Consider the following 17,646-nt stretch of genomic DNA (forward strand, 5'->3'; position numbering starts at 1 on the left):
AAAAGTTCTTATTAATAAAATCAAACCTGAGCCAGGTATTGGGGTGAACACTGGAAGGTCAGAGAGACAGAACAAGCCACAGCTACCTCACCTCGCCGGATCCTCAGCTGGTCTTGTTTCCTCAGACTGGAGGCCTCTTTGTCCTCATCCAGAGCTCAGAGGTTAAGAGCACTGTTGCTCCTGCAGAGGACCTAGGTTTGATTCCCAGAACCCACATGGTGCCTCACAACCAACTCCAGATCAAGGTAATCTAGCAGGCATGTATGTGGTGCACACACATGCATAGGAAACATTCATACACATAAAGCAAAATAAATAAATCTTTACAGAGAATATCAAACGTTCTTCATCCCAGAATCTATGTTTGCATGACCGTTATTGTTGTCATCTAGAGTGGCATCTTCCGCATTAAACACATTCACCTCGTATCAGGCTAATCACCTGTATGGCAGAGAAGCCTCCGTGGGAGTTCATCTGCTGGGCGAGCCACTGAACAATCTGACTAGCATAATCAAGGTCTCGAGCGACCTGAGAAATGACAGCCAACAGCACATAGCACGTCTTCTCTGTCTCACCAGAAAGTGCCGAAGGAATGAACGATGGAGAACTTTCTGTTTCGTGTTTCTCTTCTTTCTCCCAATGTATCATATTATCTGAGAAAACGGAGAAATGGGTCTCTATAAAAAGAATTTTCACAGTCCTTAGAACAAGCTCCTATAAGTTACCCATTCAGAGGGGACAGGTTCTAGTCTTTGGATTCTTGTTGTAGCCTGAATTTTAAATTCATATACTGAAGTCTTTACCTCAGAATGTGATTGGATTTTGGGATAGGATCTTTAAAGAGATAAAGTTAAAATGAGTTTTCTAAGGTGCTACATGATCCAGTTTGATGGTGATTATGAGAAGAGGAAATATGGACATACAAAAGGGTGCTAAGGCTGTCCACATACAGAGGAAACACCACATGAAGGCAAAGGGCAAAGTCCCCACACTTCCTGCTATTTGGATCTTAGACTTTTACCCTCTAAGAGAGAAAAAGCATTCTGAGGTTTAAGTTAGCCAGGCTGTGGTATTTTTCCATACAGACCCTGGGAATAAGTACGGTGTCTCCTTAGGGTCATAAGTGGTTTCAGAAGTAATTATTGTCTGCAGCATGCTTAATTTCCTTTACTTCATCAGTTTGAGAAAAAAATGGTGGAAAAGAGAAAGAGAGAAATTAAATATCTGACACTCTTTAAGACACGGTGCTGCTGACGCGCTCTGCAGGAGAAGCAGAGGCTCCTTGGTGGAGGGAGGGCTCTGATCTGAGCCCTCAGCGAGAATCACGCTTCCTTTTCAGTCGTTTCTCCCCTGCCAAGCCACATGGAATAAGACTTACTGATTTTTGTGGCAGATTGATCCAGGCTCTGGAGTAAGGATTTCACTTGCTGCTCTTTTCCAGCCAGTGCAAACACGTGAGCCAGAATAGCTTGTGTGTCGCCATTGGTGACACCATTTGAAAATGCCTCCTCCAGGCAATAGAGACCATTGCGGAGGGCGGGAAACTGGCGGGAAGGAAGAGATGCTCGTAAATGACACCTGAACAGTTCATGAGTTTGCTGAATACTTAAGCTAACCCCTGCTTATAATGCAGTTTACAATGTACATTGTATATCCCCAAAGCACATTTTACATACAAACCTATCATATCTATTCACATACTCTACTTTTACTTACAAAAATATCATGTATTCACATGATCTATCTTTATTAAGCATCAGAAAAATTAATTTGGACTATTGTTAGTATGGGGGAAACAAAATTTAAGGAATAAAGTGAGTCTTGATATTAGATCGGCGATGTTTTACCTATAATATAAACTTCTTTCATGTCTCAAAACATACAACTGTATGTGTGTGGATGTGTGTGTGTATCCGTGTTGTGTATGTGTCATGGTGGTCAGAGGATGGATTTGGGTGCCAACCTGAAGACCACCAATTACCTCATTTGAGACAATGGCTAGAGAGTCCCAAGGATCCCCGCCATTCTCTGTCTCCTCAGAAATAGGATTACAGGCATATGCCACCATGTTAACCTGCATTTGTACACAGATTCTAGGAACAGAGCTCAGGTCTTCCTCACGCATGTGAGGCAGGTAGTTTACTGAGTGATCTCCCCAGATCACACACAGTTCTTTTAGACCTAAAATGTTTTACTTTCATGCTTTAAATAGAGGTTTGTATTTCAAGATACACTAACCACCCTGAAAACACATAGTATCTCTTTCAGGAACAGATTTTGTAAATGGATAGTCTGTGGACTGAAACCATATTGAAAATGCTTCTGTGACTTGAAAACAGACTTCTAGACCATGGATTTACTGAGGGCAGACGTTCGTTTTCATTGATAGTTGCCTTTGCTTTTGATTCTTGCTACATAGGCTAGACTGGCCTCAAACACTGTGATCCTTTTGCCTTGATTTTATGAACACTCGAGATTATGAACCACAGCAGAGGTTCATAATCTGAAGTCCATGGCTGCAGTTCAGGGAGCATATAAATACCTGAGATCTTATGATAAAGTATTTTTTTCATGACTGTATCCAACCTGGGAGAGACCTCAATCCTATCAGTACATCAAAAGAATTTTGAGTATCATCAGTTTAAAGGATGGTAATGGATTACATATTGTCTTGGTATCTTATCCTGTCTACAAATTTCAAGTCATTCTGAATCCAGGTTCTATTTAAGGTGCTTTCAGCTAAGTGAAGCGAGAGATGATGGGAATTCATACACTGGAATCGAATCCAACTTCAAGGAACGCCCCGACGACATATGCAGTGAGCACAACATCCTCTTCATCACTGCCCTGAAAATGAAGGAACAGTGAGCCAGACAGGATAGCAGAACACAAAAGAACAGCTGTTTCTGAATTGAGATTAACTAGGAAAAAATGCTTGAACAAACATTGTTATTCACAAAAACACTAACACATAGTTTTTAAGTTAGAAAAATCATAGTCGTGCTATCTGAGTGAGATTCCATTAACACTCAATGGAGTAATTAGATAAAACATAAGAATGTTAAACATATGTGAATTGTGCATAAGTATATGGTATTATGTGTCCCGGTGTTTGGCCTGAATTCTGAGCAGCTCACATGGCTCTTTTGGTATTAATTTGAAGAAAGCAAAGAAACATTTTGCTGATGCGGTTGGACAGAAAGGAGATGAAAGACTTCGTGGAAACTCCTGCCAAGTCATTTACAGTGGCATCTTACTGGGGCTCTACTGCTGTGATTAACACTATGACTGTTGTAGCTCGCATGTTATTGACCTCCATAAGCCCATAGGGGATGGCAGTATTAGGTGGCTTTGTTAGAGTAGGTATGGCCTTGTTGGAGGAAATGTGTCACTGTGGGGGTGGGCTTTGAGGTCTCCTATGTTCAAGCTACACTCAGTGTAGACAGTTCACTTCCTGTTGCCTGTGGATGAAGATATAGAACTCTCAGCTCTTTCTCCAGTACCATGTCTGCTTGTACACTGCCTGCCATGATGATAATGGACCGAACCTCTGAAACTGTAAGCTGCCACCCCAATGAAATATTTTCCTTTAATAAGAGTTGCCGTGGTCAAGGTGTCTCTTCACAGCAATAGAAACTCTAAGACAAGACAATGACCAAGAGCAGCTTGGGGAGGAAAGGGCTTATTTTAACTCACAGACTGTAGTCCCAGAGGTTAGGGCAGAAACTCCAGGCTGAAGCAGAGGCCATGGAGGAATGCTGCTCACTGGCTTATTTCCCCCAAACTTGCCCGGCCTGCCCTGAGGTGGCATTAGTCACAAAGGTCTGAGTTCTCCCACATCAATCACTAGTTAAGAAAATGCACCACAGACTTGCCCACAGGCCAATCTGGTGGGGGCATTTTCTCAGTTGAGTTTCCTTCTTCCCAAATGACTCTAGCTTGTGTCAAGTTGGCATAAAACTAGCCAGTACAGGTTATTAGGACTCATATGAGTATAGTGCAAATTAGAAAAGAATTAAAAATGCATGAATTGTACACTGATCATGCATAAAAAGCCCTGGAGAAAATCAGCATTAAACAAACCATGACTTTGATGTTTTTGTTGTTGCAGTTTGGTTGGTTTTTGTTTTTGCTGTGCTGTTATTTTTTAGACAGGGTCTTGCTATGTAGCCTTGGCTGGCCAGGAGCTCCCTAGCAGATAAGGCTGGCCTCAACCTCACAGATATCCATCTGCCTCTGCCTCTTCAGTGTTGGTATTTAAGGTGTAGGCCGCCATGCCTTACTTTTATTTTTTTGAAACAGACTCTCAGGTAGTTTACTTGTTAGTTGAGGATAACCTTGAACTTCTGCCCCTCCTGTCTCTCCAAATTTCTCAAATGCTGTGATTACAGGGATGTGCCACCAAATCTGGTGTGTGCCTGGTAGGATCTGTGTGGGACGAGGGGTTGAATCCAGGGCTTCATGCACACTGCAAGCATTTGTGAACAAAGTCCCCAGAAGGAAGTCACACCTGCCACAGAACTTTCTACAGGGATCATTAACTGATTAAACCATCAGTGGTCGTGGAGAGGTTGGAATGTAGCAGTTCCAGAACCCTGTTCAGCTTTCTTTAACCTCCTAAATAGTCATTCCTTGCGCACCTCTGTGTCTGACCTAACATCCTGTGACTAACAGATAAAAACTGTTTGGAATATATTGACTTAACAAATCCATAGCTTCCACCAACAAACAGCTAAGAGTGTCATCAGACAGCATCTGAGTCCTGGGGTCACCGAGTTTTCCCTGCTTTGCTGTGACCGCCTCATCAGTGTTCCCACTGTATTTGAAAAGTTCTCTGAGTTATGGCTTGCTTTGTTCTGTTACTTAAAAACTAAATCAAATTGTTACAGAGTTGGAAGATGGAAGTTTGAGTAACCTCAATCTGTGTTCCTGGACCATGGTCACTCATGCTTGGCTTCAGAATAAATTCTCGCTCATTCTCTTTGGGGTGAGAGCTGTGTTTTTGTGTTGACACACTCTACCAACTGAGCTAGCTGCATTCCTACCTTGAGACTGGGATTTAAACCTTAGGGTTAAGGCACAGAAAGGAATTCCCCACACACTCAAGACTCCCTCCTGTCTGACTCCAAATTCCCGGAAGCTTTCTCAGCTGATTCCTGTTTTTTTTTCTCCTCTTCCCGGTTTAATAATTGCAGAAGCCTGGCTCTGTAGAAAGACTAAAAGCTGAAGAAGGCAAACAAGACTCATGTAGGGTTATGTCTAGGCTCTGGTTAAACATTCATGAAACAGGACTGATGCTCATGGAGAGGATGCAGGGGACCTGTGACTAGAGCAGACTCAAAAGGCACGACATTCACAAGGATGAAGCGCCCCAGACGAGGGAGGCAATGGAGGCAGATGCCACAGAGAAACGAAAGAACGACTCATTGTCAGTCCCTTACCTCCCCAGCGTTGACAGGCTCATCGTCCCTTCTAAAGCATCCATTTGGTCTCTGTTTGCTTGAAAGCCAGATTAAGGTCTGTTTGGGGACCGACTCTTCAATGAAAATATATTCCTTCATTCTCTCAAATGTCTTGAAAGTAAGGGCACTAAGCCTGTAATGGGGATCATCAAAGCAGAAGTTAGGGGGAAAGTTGATGTCGGGTTCATCGGTGATGTTCCCTTTGGGTAATGCATTCATATAACTTGTCCATGTCGACAGTTACTAGTCTTGATTGGCAGTAGCCCTTTCGTTGGGGTCAGTAAAACACGATGGAGAGCAAATCTGCAGAAATTAGAGCAGGTGGATTTTCGCCACCCAAAGTTCTGGCTGTATAGTCCATTTGATGCACATACCCAGAAACAGGACTGGTATGATCTATAACCCGATGCTATGGGGCCTTCTAGCTTCCTTTCCTGACATCTAAATGAGACTGAGAGGCACAGAGTAAGATGTGACACTTGCCATGGAGCTGATGAGCTGTGACATCACAGGGAGCCATCACTAAATGATCACACAACCGAGCAAGTTGCATGAGACTATGGGGATATTGTTGCAAACAATATATTTTTGGGTTTGTTTTAGTCTCTGTAAATCCACTTTGAAACTCACTTGGCTGGAAATCCGCCACTGAGCACTAGCTGCTCTCACCTTCTTGCAAGTCATGCTTAGAAAAAAACCCTATACTATTGAAAACGAAGTTTTTATCTCTCACCATATGCTTCCTTTCTGATTGCTCTGGCAGAACATGCTGTATGAACCATCATAGTTTTTGAAAGACAAGTGCTTCTGGTAACCTAAAACACAACACAGGAGGAAGCTGATTTTTAGCCTGAGAGAGAAGGAAAAGAATGGCGTAGACTGGGTGAATGTAAGCCCTGGGATGTGCTATCATGATCACTTCAACTTTGGTTCCTGAAACTTCAGGTTGTCCACCTCTGTGTAGACAGAGAATGCCTTATTTAAAAGCTGTGCTCACCGATCAGTACCTTTCCCTTAAGTTATTTTACTTCACTCAGTTTTACCTTCCTAAGAAGAAAACCCAAATTGCATTTCCTCCTGGACCTGTCCTCAATATCACATTTTTATGTTGCTTGTATAATGTCTTTGAACATTCAGATCCAATCACCTCCCTGCATTGGAGCACAGCCAAGCAAGCAGGTCTAGGAGCTGACAGATGAATCATTTTCAGCCGCTATTCACAACCAAAACAAGTAAGATATTATGGTAACTATGATGAATTTACAAATGAGTTCATTGATGCTAACTCCATTACCACCAAGGTCCAGGGAATATCTTGGAAGAGGAGACAGAAAGAATGCAAGAGCCAGAGGGTAGGGAGGAGTGCTGTGGAATGCTGTCTTCAGAGCATGATGCAGCTGTTACAACTGTGAGCTCCCATCGGCTGTGGTTACCTGTACAAGATCTACATAAGATCAAGCCAGTCAAATTCCTGGCATAGATGGGGTAGTTGATCTCCAGACTCAGTTCTATACTAAGGAGCTACTGGCAGTGAGTAGCTGCTGCAGGTGGAAGACTCATTCTTTATTGAGGGTGTGGCCACTTGGTAGGTGTCTCCTATTCCAGGGGAGGGCCCTACGCCCATGCACATATGGGCTGTGCTAACTGGACTTGGTGGGTTATATTTTAAAAAAAAAAAGACATGAAGATGAGAGGCAGCATGTTGGAGAGGGTGAGGTGGGAGTTGAAGGGGAGATGTAGGGATGGATATGACCATATTTTGTTGTATGCGCATATGAATAAAGAACATTTTGGGCGGTGGTGGCGCACGCCTTTAATCCCAGCACTTGGGAGGCAGAGCCAGGCGGATCTCTGTGAGTTCGAGGCCAGCCTGGGCTACCAAGTGAGTCCCAGGAAAGGCGCAAAGCTACACAGAGAAACCCTGTCTCGAAAAACCAAAAAAAAAAAAAAAAAAAAAAAGAACATTTAAAATAAAAATGAGTTTACAATTTGAAACAACAGTTCTATATCATAAGGTTAAATGATAGATACATATTATTATTTATTTTCACAACAGCGTTTCTCTGTGTTACAGTTCTGGCTGTCCTGGAACTCACTCTGTAGACTAGGCTGACTCACAGCGATCCACCTGCCTCTGCCTCCCGAGTGCTGGGATTAAAGGCGTGCACCACCACTGCCCAGCGGACACAGATTTTAAAGTTAAAAAGGAGCATACAGCTAGGACCCAGAGTACCTAAAAGGTTCACTTTTGTCTCACCAGGGGACCACAGAGTAAGGTTGACCATGTTTAACATCAGTTGCAATTGATTTCATCTCTGTTGGCAGAAACTCCTTATCCACTCACCATCAGTTAAGAGCAGTAGAGCCTTGGATTTGACTTCTTCTGTCAGCTGTTGGGTAGCGTTCAGGTAGTCAAGAATGTAAGTGTCAGACACTAGTTGAGCAATGTTCTGCTCGCCACACCCATAGGGCGTATGGAGAAGGCTGTCTAGATTCTGCATTGCGATTCCGAGAATGTCTCCTAAAGACAGAAAAGGAGAGTCATTCACTCACGCTCATGCCGAGCTGCTGCCCCAGCATTATAACTTGTGGTTGTTAATGCATGGTGGGGCAGAAAACATTTAAAGTTGGCTCTAAGAAGTATAAACAGGAGGCTGGAGAGGTGGCTCAGTGGTTAAGAGCCCATGCTGCTCTGGAAGCAGGCCTGAACTCAGTTTCCAGCACCCAGATCAGGTGGCTCACATCTGTCTCTAACTTCCCTTCCTGGGGAATCAATGCCTTTAGCCTCTTTGGGCACTGCACTTATGTGCACATACTGCCCCCTATACACATAATTTAAAACAAAATAAATAAAACTGTAAACAAGTCCAAGTTTCTTAGAGGGAATCTAAGGCAGTGTGGAATTAGAGGGGCTTTGAGTATGAAATGTTCCTGAAAATTTCATCCCACAGTAAAGTGGATGCTTAGGAAGTGTGCTCCTTACTGGCTTGCTTCTACTCTGTGGTTTTAGATATTGACCCAATGAAATACAAACTATAACCCATCCCTCTACCTCAGGCTTGAAAGTTGATGATAGACAAATGACTTTATTTTAGGAAACATATCTTTTTTTTTTAACCAAGAAAATTCCCAGTATCACAACATATCATAATCTCCAAGAGGCTAATTTAGCATTCATATTTACATGTCATAACAGGGTCTCCCATTTCCTGAGCATCTACCATTACCCACCAGTGTGAGTGCCTCATAGAGATTCAGGTCTGGAAACTCCCACGCCTTCAGATCCCACATGGAAAAAGGCAGAAAAGGTGGTCTGAACACACTTCCTGCCCCGATGGCTTAAGAAAATTATCTCCATTCAGTTATTTTAGGACTTTTTGTAGACAACCTCAATGAAGATTTTCAAATCACCACGACACAGAATTTGATAAACTCACCCACAACCGTGACAAAGGATCTGGCTGACCCTTCCACTACATCATGTGGCAATTCCAGAAGTATTTGCTTTGAGGCTTTGGTACCTGAAAGAAAATACCCATACAGATAATGCAAAGACTTCCCTCTATAAGTTACAGCAGCAGAGTTTTGGAATAGCTGTATTAAGGAGAAAAGGCCATTGGTTAGTTTTGCCTATTGGACAAAATGAAATTGTGAATTGGGGACAGTGAGATGGTTCAGAGGGTAATGGCATGTGCCACCAAACCTGGTGGTCTGAGTTCAATGCCTGGGACTCACCGGGTAGGAGGAGAGAAGGAACTCCTGAAGGCTGTCCTCTGACTTCCACACTCCCCCAGTGACATGCAGTGCACACACACACACACAAATAAATGCAATAAAGGTTTTTAAAATAAACTGAGGATTTGAGCTAGTTTAGAATAACAGTCCATTCAGAAAATGATGTATACTTTGTCTTCGACAGTGATCTTCATTTTCTATCAGTCCAGTACTTAAACTGTGTATGAAAAAAAATGGAAGATAGGCTCATAGAAGGAATTCTCAAAGACTGAGTAAACATTAAAATCAGATTACCGATAACCAGCTAAAACAATACTCAGGATGACCACAAATCAGGTAACAGACTATTTCGTGTTTTTTTAAAATTTCTTTTTATATTTTTTTATTAAGAGATTTTCTACTCATTTTACAGATTCCCCTGTCCTCCCTCCTCCCACCTCCCAGCCTTTTCCCCAACTCACCCCCCATTCCCACTTCCTCCAAGGCAGGGTCTCCCCTGGGGAGTCAGCAGAGCCTGGTACATTCAGTTGAGGCAGGTCCAAGCCCCTCCTCCCTGCACCAAGGCTGAGCAAAGTGTCTCAGCATAGGTACTAGGTTCCAAAAAGCCAGCTCATGCACTAAGGACAGGTCCTGGTCCCACTGCCTGGGGACCCCCTAAACAGTTCAAGCTAAACAACTGTCTCACTTATCCAGAGGGCCTAGTCCAGTACCATGGGGGCTCCTCAGAGACTATTTCGTACCAAGAATATAAAAGCAACCACTATGCTAGTGTTAATTTGAAAATCCCAAGTTTTCCATTGATCAAGATTGTGAGGCAGTCTTATGAACAAAGAAATCAAAATATATAAGATGGAGAAAAAGGCAAAGGTAGACTAATCTTATTAGACAAATAAATAAATGTAATTCATTAATACACATTTGTTTGCTAAAAATTATATATCAATGAAGATAAAACATGAAATAAAGTAAAACCACCAAGAGGAACTCAAAATGCATCCGCATGGCAAGTGGGCTCGTGGCTTGTGGCTTGTGCATAGGTCAAGGAAGTAAATCTGCCCTACTTACAGATTTCTCTAGGACCAACTGACCACGTGGAGAGCCCTCTTACCTTTTGTGCAGATAAGGAAACTCTGGCTTGTTTCTTTTTCAATACCTTCAGGCTGTTAGATTGTAAACAAAACCAAGAACAGAATAGTAAGTTGGATCATTTTTCCATGAAGAAAAAGAGACCAAACCTCAGTTACCAGAGGCATGGCTGACTCAGGGTTTTTCTTGGAACCATTCATTGTCCCTGTCCTTATTATGTGGAAGTCTCTGTACAGTACCAACACTCCTTCAAGCCCTTGGCTCCCATAGGCTCTGCAAAGATAATCCTGTGTCATTGAGTGACACTTTCAACTGCTCTATTGATATTTATTTTTTATTGATGATAACAGGAACTGCTCATGAGCATAGAGCAAATGGATTTGACTCTTGAACTTTGGGATTAGTTGAAAAAAGGGGTGGGGAGATCTATAGGGTGCTTCACATCAAGAAGGGAGTCCAGAAAGCGTAAAGCATGTTTCAAGGGGGCTCATCATCTTTGGTGAGGCTCTGTTTGGTTGGTTGGGTTAAGAGCTGTTGAGAATAGAACCCAGGGCCTTGCACAGCTAGGTGAATATTTTCTCATTGAGGCCTATGGGAAGGCCTGAGGTATTGATGGATGTATAATATCGTAATTTGTTCAAAGCAGAAGGTTTGTGTCAAAAATAACTTTGGTCAGTTAAGCATTTGCAAGAAGAATGTCCTAGTTTATCTGTTAGACACTGTTTCCCATCAGGAGGAACTTGGGATTTCATATGTACATACCTCTACCAGTAAGCTTTTGACCACGGTGTCTTTCCAGTTGACATCTTGCTGCTTACTGGCATCGTTTGGGCAGCCCCTGCTTTGTTTGGACGTAGCCACTATGGTAATATTCACTTTGCCTGGAAAACATTGCCAAGCATGAGATAAAGAATACTGACACTTTCTCCAATGGGAGATGCTTCAGGCCTGTCAGTCTTGTCTTGAATGGGATACACCAAACTCTACCATCACACTGAAGTTTAGATCAAACTACCCGCTTCTTCTGCCTGGAGATAAGGCAAGAAATATGTCTTGTTCTACTTATTTCAAGATTCCCTATAGTAAGTCACTCATTTACTCCCTTAGAACTTACAAAAGTTTTTTTTTATTTTTTTTTAATTAATTAATCAAACTTCAGGTTTCAATTGGGGTTGCACTGTTTTAGAGTCCGAACCAACGTTTTCCTTGGTATTTTCTTTAGGAGGAATAGAGTCCAGTGCTCAACAGTCTGGGTTAGGCTACTCCTCCCATCCCCCAGTCATCAAGCTTGTTTGGCCAAAGGTTTGCTGGCCTTGGCCCCACCAAAGAAGTAGTGATTCACGTAACGGCCACCCTGAATGGTCTGAGCCACCACGTTGGTGAGATGGCATGCCAACAGCAGGTAATTTCGAGGCTGGACTCGGTAGGCAAAGCGCATGAAAGCCATGGAGTAGAAGATGAGCGCCGTCGTCATGCGGCCGCTGATGATGTCAGGAGGCGCCTTCATATCCTTGAAGGCGGCCAGTGGAAGGCCCCAGTTGGCCACCGGACCCCAGAAGTGGGTGCTGGTTATGTAATCCCGGAACTCCTTGGTTTTTACATATTCATGAGCTTTCCGCACTAGCCCTGCAAACCCTGCCATGGCCGCCCCAGATGGAGGAGTGCCAACGGCCAAGCGGCCAGCCAACAATAGAGCACCGAATGCCGACCTCACAGCTGACCCTGACGCAGCAACAGCCAGCGGCCAACTTAAAGTTGTAAGAAAGGTAACATTCTATGAACCTGTGCCACCACCTTGATATTGTTTATAAAGATGACATTGGACGATATAACATCAGATACCTGGGCATTCTCTTTCTTTCTTTTTTACTTTACTTTCTTCTTCTCTTCTCTTTCTTCTCTTCTCTTCTCTTCTCTTCTCTTCTCTTCTCTTCTCTTCTCTTCTCTTCTCTTCTCTTCTCTTCTCTTCTCTTCTCTTCTCTTCTCCTCTCCTCTCCTCTCCTCTCCTCTCCTCTCCTCTCCTCTCCTCTTCTCTTCTTCTTCTTCTTCTTCTTCTTCTTCTTCTCTTCTCTTCTCTTCTCCTCTCCTCTCTTCTCTCCTCCTCCTCCTCCTCCTCCTCCTCCTCCTCCTCCTCTTCTTCTTCTCTCTCTCTCTCTCTCTCTCTCTCTCTCTCTCTCTCTCTCTCTCTCTCTCTCCCTCTTCCTCTCCCTCCCCTCTCTTCCTCTCCCTTCCCATCCCTTCCTCTCTCTTTCTTTTTTTGAGATAGGTTCTCACCGTGTAGTCCTGGCTGACCTGGAGCTCACTACATTGACCAAGCCTAGAATTCACAGAGATCTGCCCACCTCTTCCTTCCTAGGGCTGGGACTAAAGGCCTGCATCACCATTCCTGGCAATAACTAGGGCTTCTAATGTTTCCCAGGATCAAAGAAAAATACCACCACACCTGGTAATAACTGGGGTTTCTAATGCTTTCTAAGATAAAAGAAAAACAGTAAAATATGATACAGCACAAGGGCCACCAGATATAAACTGAATGCTGGCAAGAAATCCGTTGATTTTAATTTCTGTGGTATCAGTATGTAATCAAAACTGATCTCCAGTTTCCTTGTTTGTAGAAATTGGAGGATTGGGAAAGCTACTCACAAGGCTTAATATCACCCGTGTGCTATAAACATAACCAACATATTGTTTTTGTTTCTTTGTTGTGAGTTCTGCTCATTTCTTTCTTTGCTTTGCACAGCTGTTGAACACCACAAAGACATAGTAGCAAGTGCACTATTCTGCCCCACTTTCCAGAGCAAAATATTTGAAGATCTTACATAGCATAAGAGTTAAAGTTTAAATCTAATAGAAAAATGGTCTGAGGTGAATCAATATCACAGCTGAATTTAAAAACATCTTATATTCTCCACTGACATAATAATACAAGAAAATGAATAAAAGAATTTTAATAACATAATTTTTAAAAGTCTTCTCAAACTAAGAATCATCTACATTTTGTATTTCTGGTTCACTAAACTATTAATTTTCTTCTTCTCCCGTGTCACTAGCAAGAGACTTCTAAAGTTACTTTCCTAAACTGCCAGGCAATAGAGCAAAGTTCTCAGTATTTGATCTGATGGTTGGATTTTAGTAGTTGGTGACCTATTTAGTACATTTAGTTAGAAAAAAAAAAACAGTGGCTCTTATAATTGATGATGGTGGCTGAGGAGAAATTTTTATGGCATTTTGTGGAATAAAAGTGGCATTTCATGTGATTGTTAGGAAAAGCAGCGAATGCCAGAATCAGGGTAGCCTTAAAGAGATATGGTCTTTATTTGGGAATATGATATGCGGATTTGATAAATCACACAAATTAGCATTTGTACCATATTTTAATCGTATTATACTTTTTATGTGAATGAATGGAGTTTTGTTCCACAGAGTAGTAGCGACGCGGAGCTGTAGGGCTGGAGGGAGGGCTCGGTGTCTAAGGGCACTTGCTGCTCTTGCAAAGGACCTGGGTTTGTTCCCAGCACCCCGCATAAGGCAGCTCACAACCATCAGGTTCTAACGGAACACCCTGTTCCCGATTCCCTAGGCACCTACACGTACATGGCGCACATATATACATGCAGGCACATATATACACACAGAAAATAAAAATACTTTTAAACAAATTATAAGAATTTTGAATATAGAGAAATGAATAAAGGAAATTAAAAATATGATGCTGAAGAAAATCATGTTTCTTTAGAAAATCTAAGAAAAACATAGGTTGATAAAATGTGGGTCAATCCATGAAGGACTGCTGCTTACCCAGTGTTTTTGGTATAATGGTCCAGATATACGTTTTCCGTTCTCCAGCCTGGAGAACATCACTGCCATTGGTATTCAGGGTGTTGCTATTTGCTTCATAATCCTCAGATGATTCTAGCTGAACAGAAATCTGAGAACAGAATAATGGCCACAAGGGTAGCACTTTAAGTTTTCGCTCTCCTTTGCCTGAAATTCTACAGTTTATCGCACAATGGTTTCTTCAACATCTTCAAAGAACCTGACATTTTTCATTGTAAGGTTTTCTTTATTTTAACTTAGCAAAATGAAAAGATGCCCAAGGACTCATTCACAAGTTCACAAAATAGTAGAATGTGGATCATCACAAAATGTCATTCTCACTAAAATTTCAAGTCATTGTTGTGATGTAAAACAATTATTTCTGGGGCTGCAGAGTTCACCCAGCAGGTGAGAGCACTTGTTGTTTTTGCAAATGACATGGGTTCAGTTCTCAGCATCCATGTGGCAGCTCACAACAGCCAATAACATCAATTTGAGGGGATCTGATGTCCTTTTCTGACCTCTGTGGGCACCAGAAATGCACATGGTGCGTGTGCATACATGTAGGCACAACAATCATACTCAGAACATAAAATTAGAAATTTAAATAATTATTTCTAAAGATTATGGAAAGAAATGACTTCCTTATAGTATGAATTTTCATTTGTCAATAGACTGTGGTGATATTTAATGAAAAAAATTAGTGAATAATTTAGCTTGCTGGATTTTTGTCTCCAGATTAAAGGAGGTGACTTACCTCTACACACGTGGTCAGGTAGCTGAAGACAGTGACTACCACGTCACTCTGTTCATTTCGAACGACAGAAAAGGGTGAGGCGATTTCAACAAAGAAGGGCCGGGAGATCTGTAGATATGCTTTGGGTGAAATGCCAAACCCAGCGTCACCGTTCACACAGAAGGCGCTGGCCTCCCATTGGGTTATAGTATCGGGGACAAGGAATGAGACGTTTGCTGAACCTGAGGAACTGAAAAGATAGGCTGTGGATGACATATGTCCTCTAAGTGAGAACCCGAGTTTATGCTGGACACACACAAACACGGTGACTGAAGGTTTGGAAAATGATTTCAGGTGTTTAGATAAGGCACCGTTACATAGCCCTAGTCCAAGTGTCTGTAGAACCTTAGAAATGTCATGTTTCTATAAATATCTTTTTTAAAAATTTGAGGTAGCATATATCTACCTGCATAAAATTTATAGGAGTGAAGTTTTGGTGAAAAAGTAAAGTTTTATAGAACAAATAAGCAAACAAACCATCAAACATATGATCAGGATGTACATATGAATGACTTTTTTAAAAAAAAAAATACTTCACTACTTTATTGCCCAGGAATAAAAGTTGACAAATCAAGAGAAGAAAAAGAGATAGAGGCATACAGGGGAAAAATCTGTTTAATAAAAACACTAAGAAGTAACAGAAAAATAAAACTCACTCTACACTGACGAGGTCCCATATCCAGGTCTTGGGGAAGTGTGTCCTGACTGTCTCTTTGATGGCCAGTTCTGCGTGGTTGATGCTGTCTACGGCGTCACGAGCTAAAACGAGAGATGCAAAGAAATGTCCTATGTAGAAAGAGCAAAACTATGTGCTGGACTTCAGTGCCACATGCCTAATTAAGCTGTGTGTGTGTGTGTGTGTGTGTGTGTGTGTGTGTGTGTGTGTGTGTAGTATGACCACCTGTGAAGGTGCCAGTGGACAGGTTGATTTCCTCACTTGCTTTTCTCTCTTGACTTCTGAGGCAGGGTCTCAATAAACCTGCACTTAGAGTGTCAGCTAGACTGGCTGGCCAATAATCCCTGAAGACTACCCATCTCTGCTCCTGAGCACTAGGGTGACTGACAGATGTGCACTGGAGCACTAGGGTGATTGACAGATGTGCACTGGAATGGCTGGCATTTATGTGGGTGCTAGGGATTGAACTCAGGTCCTCAGGACTGCACAGCAGGCACTTTAGCTGCTGAGCCATCTCCCAGGCCCTGGAGTTGACCTCTTAACTAGATCAGGCCTAGTATATCATAACATGAGGTGATACAGAAATTTGTTCCTAGGGCTTAATACTGATAAAATCAAATATCAGCTATTTTGATGGTCAAATTTCTGTATTTGTTTAAAAGCTACACCAAACAACAAATCACCTAGAGCCAAATCTGGATGAATTAAATCTCTGCCCTGACTCTTGGCTGACATGCCAGTACCTGCCAACTCTGCCCACTGACATTATTTTTGTGGAAATTTTTCAGTGGTATTAATAGTGCTAATTCTCCAGAACATTTTCCTTTACAAGAGTGGCCTGTAGGCTGAGTATGATGCACTTAGTCAGTGTTTTTACATCAAAATAGCCACTATAGAGCTGGGCATGGTGGTATATGCTTGTGAACCCCAGTGTTTGAGAGGTGGAGTCAGGATAGTCAAGAGGTTCAAGGTCATCCCTGACTACATAACAAGTTTGAGGCCGGCCTGGGCTATGTGAGACCCTTTCTCAATACAAACAAGTAAGTGTTGTTGAGCTGTCTTACACCGTGTCTAGCTGGTGCCTGTGTTACCCTGTATAGTTGTCTTCATGGCTATTTTGAGGCCAGCCTGGGCTACAGAGAAAGACCCTATCTTAAGAAACAAACAAACAAAAATTTAAAGAGGTAATGAGCTGGGCGGCAATGGCGCACGCCTTTAATCCCAGCACTCAGGAGGCAGAGGCAGGCAGATCTCTGTGAGTTCGAGGCCAGTCTCCTCTACAGAGCGAGTTCTAGGATAGCCAGGGCTACACAGAGAAACCATGTCTTGGAAAAAAAGGGCAGAAGCCATTTTCTTCTTCTTCTTCTTCTTCTTCTTCTTCTTCTTCTTCTTCTTCTTCTTCTTCTTCTTCTTCTTCTGTCAGAAGCTAATTATTCTTTATGGCCAAAATTATTTCCAGTCTGTCTTGTTGAATAGTGGTCATTCTAGTCCCTGCTCCAAACTATCATAAATCATCTACAAGATCTGTGTTTGACATGGTTTTATCTTATATAGACCCAATCCAAAGAATTCTACTGAATGTTACTCCAACAGGAAATTCTAGATTACCCACAGGCAGAAGCAGCCAGAGCGCCTCCGCCGTACATCATCACCGGTTCTCTTGGGTCATCAAATGTCCTCGGCAAGTGCAGGTTTTCCTGGGATGAACACACTTCCGGTTTCCGGTAATGGAAATTAGTAAAGATTTTCAGACCTATGTCCTTTCAGAGAAAGAAACGAAAAGTTATACATTCCTTTCCTGGGAAACCATGAAAGGCCTACAGTCACAGCAAACAGACAATAAATATAATATTTTCTGTGTTAGCCATGATCCAGTGCCATAGAAATAAGTCTCCTTAATTTGACTTACAGAAAAATTCATAATTTGGAAGAAAACCAATAATCACTATTATTTTTATTATTATTAATGTGCTAATATTTTCATTTTTCTCCACTTATGCTTAAGGGAATACAAGAAATCAGCACCACTACTGTCTTAATTAACAGCAAACACGCATGCACACATGCACATGCAT

At 42.2% G+C, this 17,646-nt stretch overlaps 2 protein-coding genes across 2 annotated transcripts in view; both read right to left on the bottom strand.

Moving 5' to 3' along the window:
• LOC131907445 (ovostatin homolog) overlaps positions 1–17,646 on the bottom strand; it is a 45,954-nt gene that overhangs the window by 5,856 nt on the left and 22,452 nt on the right. The window contains exons 17-29 of the mRNA XM_059258678.1: positions 17,184–17,331; positions 15,552–15,654; positions 14,857–15,085; positions 14,082–14,211; positions 11,046–11,164; positions 10,306–10,357; positions 8,900–8,983; positions 7,807–7,983; positions 6,196–6,277; positions 5,442–5,595; positions 2,773–2,847; positions 1,379–1,544; positions 442–653 (exon numbers count right to left, since the gene is read on the bottom strand). Of these exons, the coding sequence (XP_059114661.1) occupies positions 442–653; positions 1,379–1,544; positions 2,773–2,847; positions 5,442–5,595; positions 6,196–6,277; positions 7,807–7,983; positions 8,900–8,983; positions 10,306–10,357; positions 11,046–11,164; positions 14,082–14,211; positions 14,857–15,085; positions 15,552–15,654; positions 17,184–17,331 (1,731 nt within the window). The remainder of the gene's footprint in view (positions 1–441; positions 654–1,378; positions 1,545–2,772; positions 2,848–5,441; positions 5,596–6,195; positions 6,278–7,806; positions 7,984–8,899; positions 8,984–10,305; positions 10,358–11,045; positions 11,165–14,081; positions 14,212–14,856; positions 15,086–15,551; positions 15,655–17,183; positions 17,332–17,646) is intronic.
• LOC131907446 (mitochondrial pyruvate carrier-like protein) lies at positions 11,053–11,990 on the bottom strand. The gene has a single exon (XM_059258679.1). It carries the CDS (start codon positions 11,923–11,925, stop codon positions 11,566–11,568), a length of 360 nt encoding a protein of 119 aa, XP_059114662.1. The 5' UTR covers positions 11,926–11,990; the 3' UTR covers positions 11,053–11,565.

The sequence above is a fragment of the Peromyscus eremicus genome, chromosome 3 (genome assembly GCF_949786415.1).
Source record: "Peromyscus eremicus chromosome 3, PerEre_H2_v1, whole genome shotgun sequence".
NCBI classification, from domain to species: domain Eukaryota; kingdom Metazoa; phylum Chordata; class Mammalia; order Rodentia; family Cricetidae; genus Peromyscus; species Peromyscus eremicus.

Bases quoted from the DNA above. Each gene is read 5' to 3' on its own strand.
- LOC131907446 (XM_059258679.1), bottom strand. From the start codon at position 11,925: ATGGCAGGGTTTGCAGGGCTAGTGCGGAAAGCTCATGAATATGTAAAA.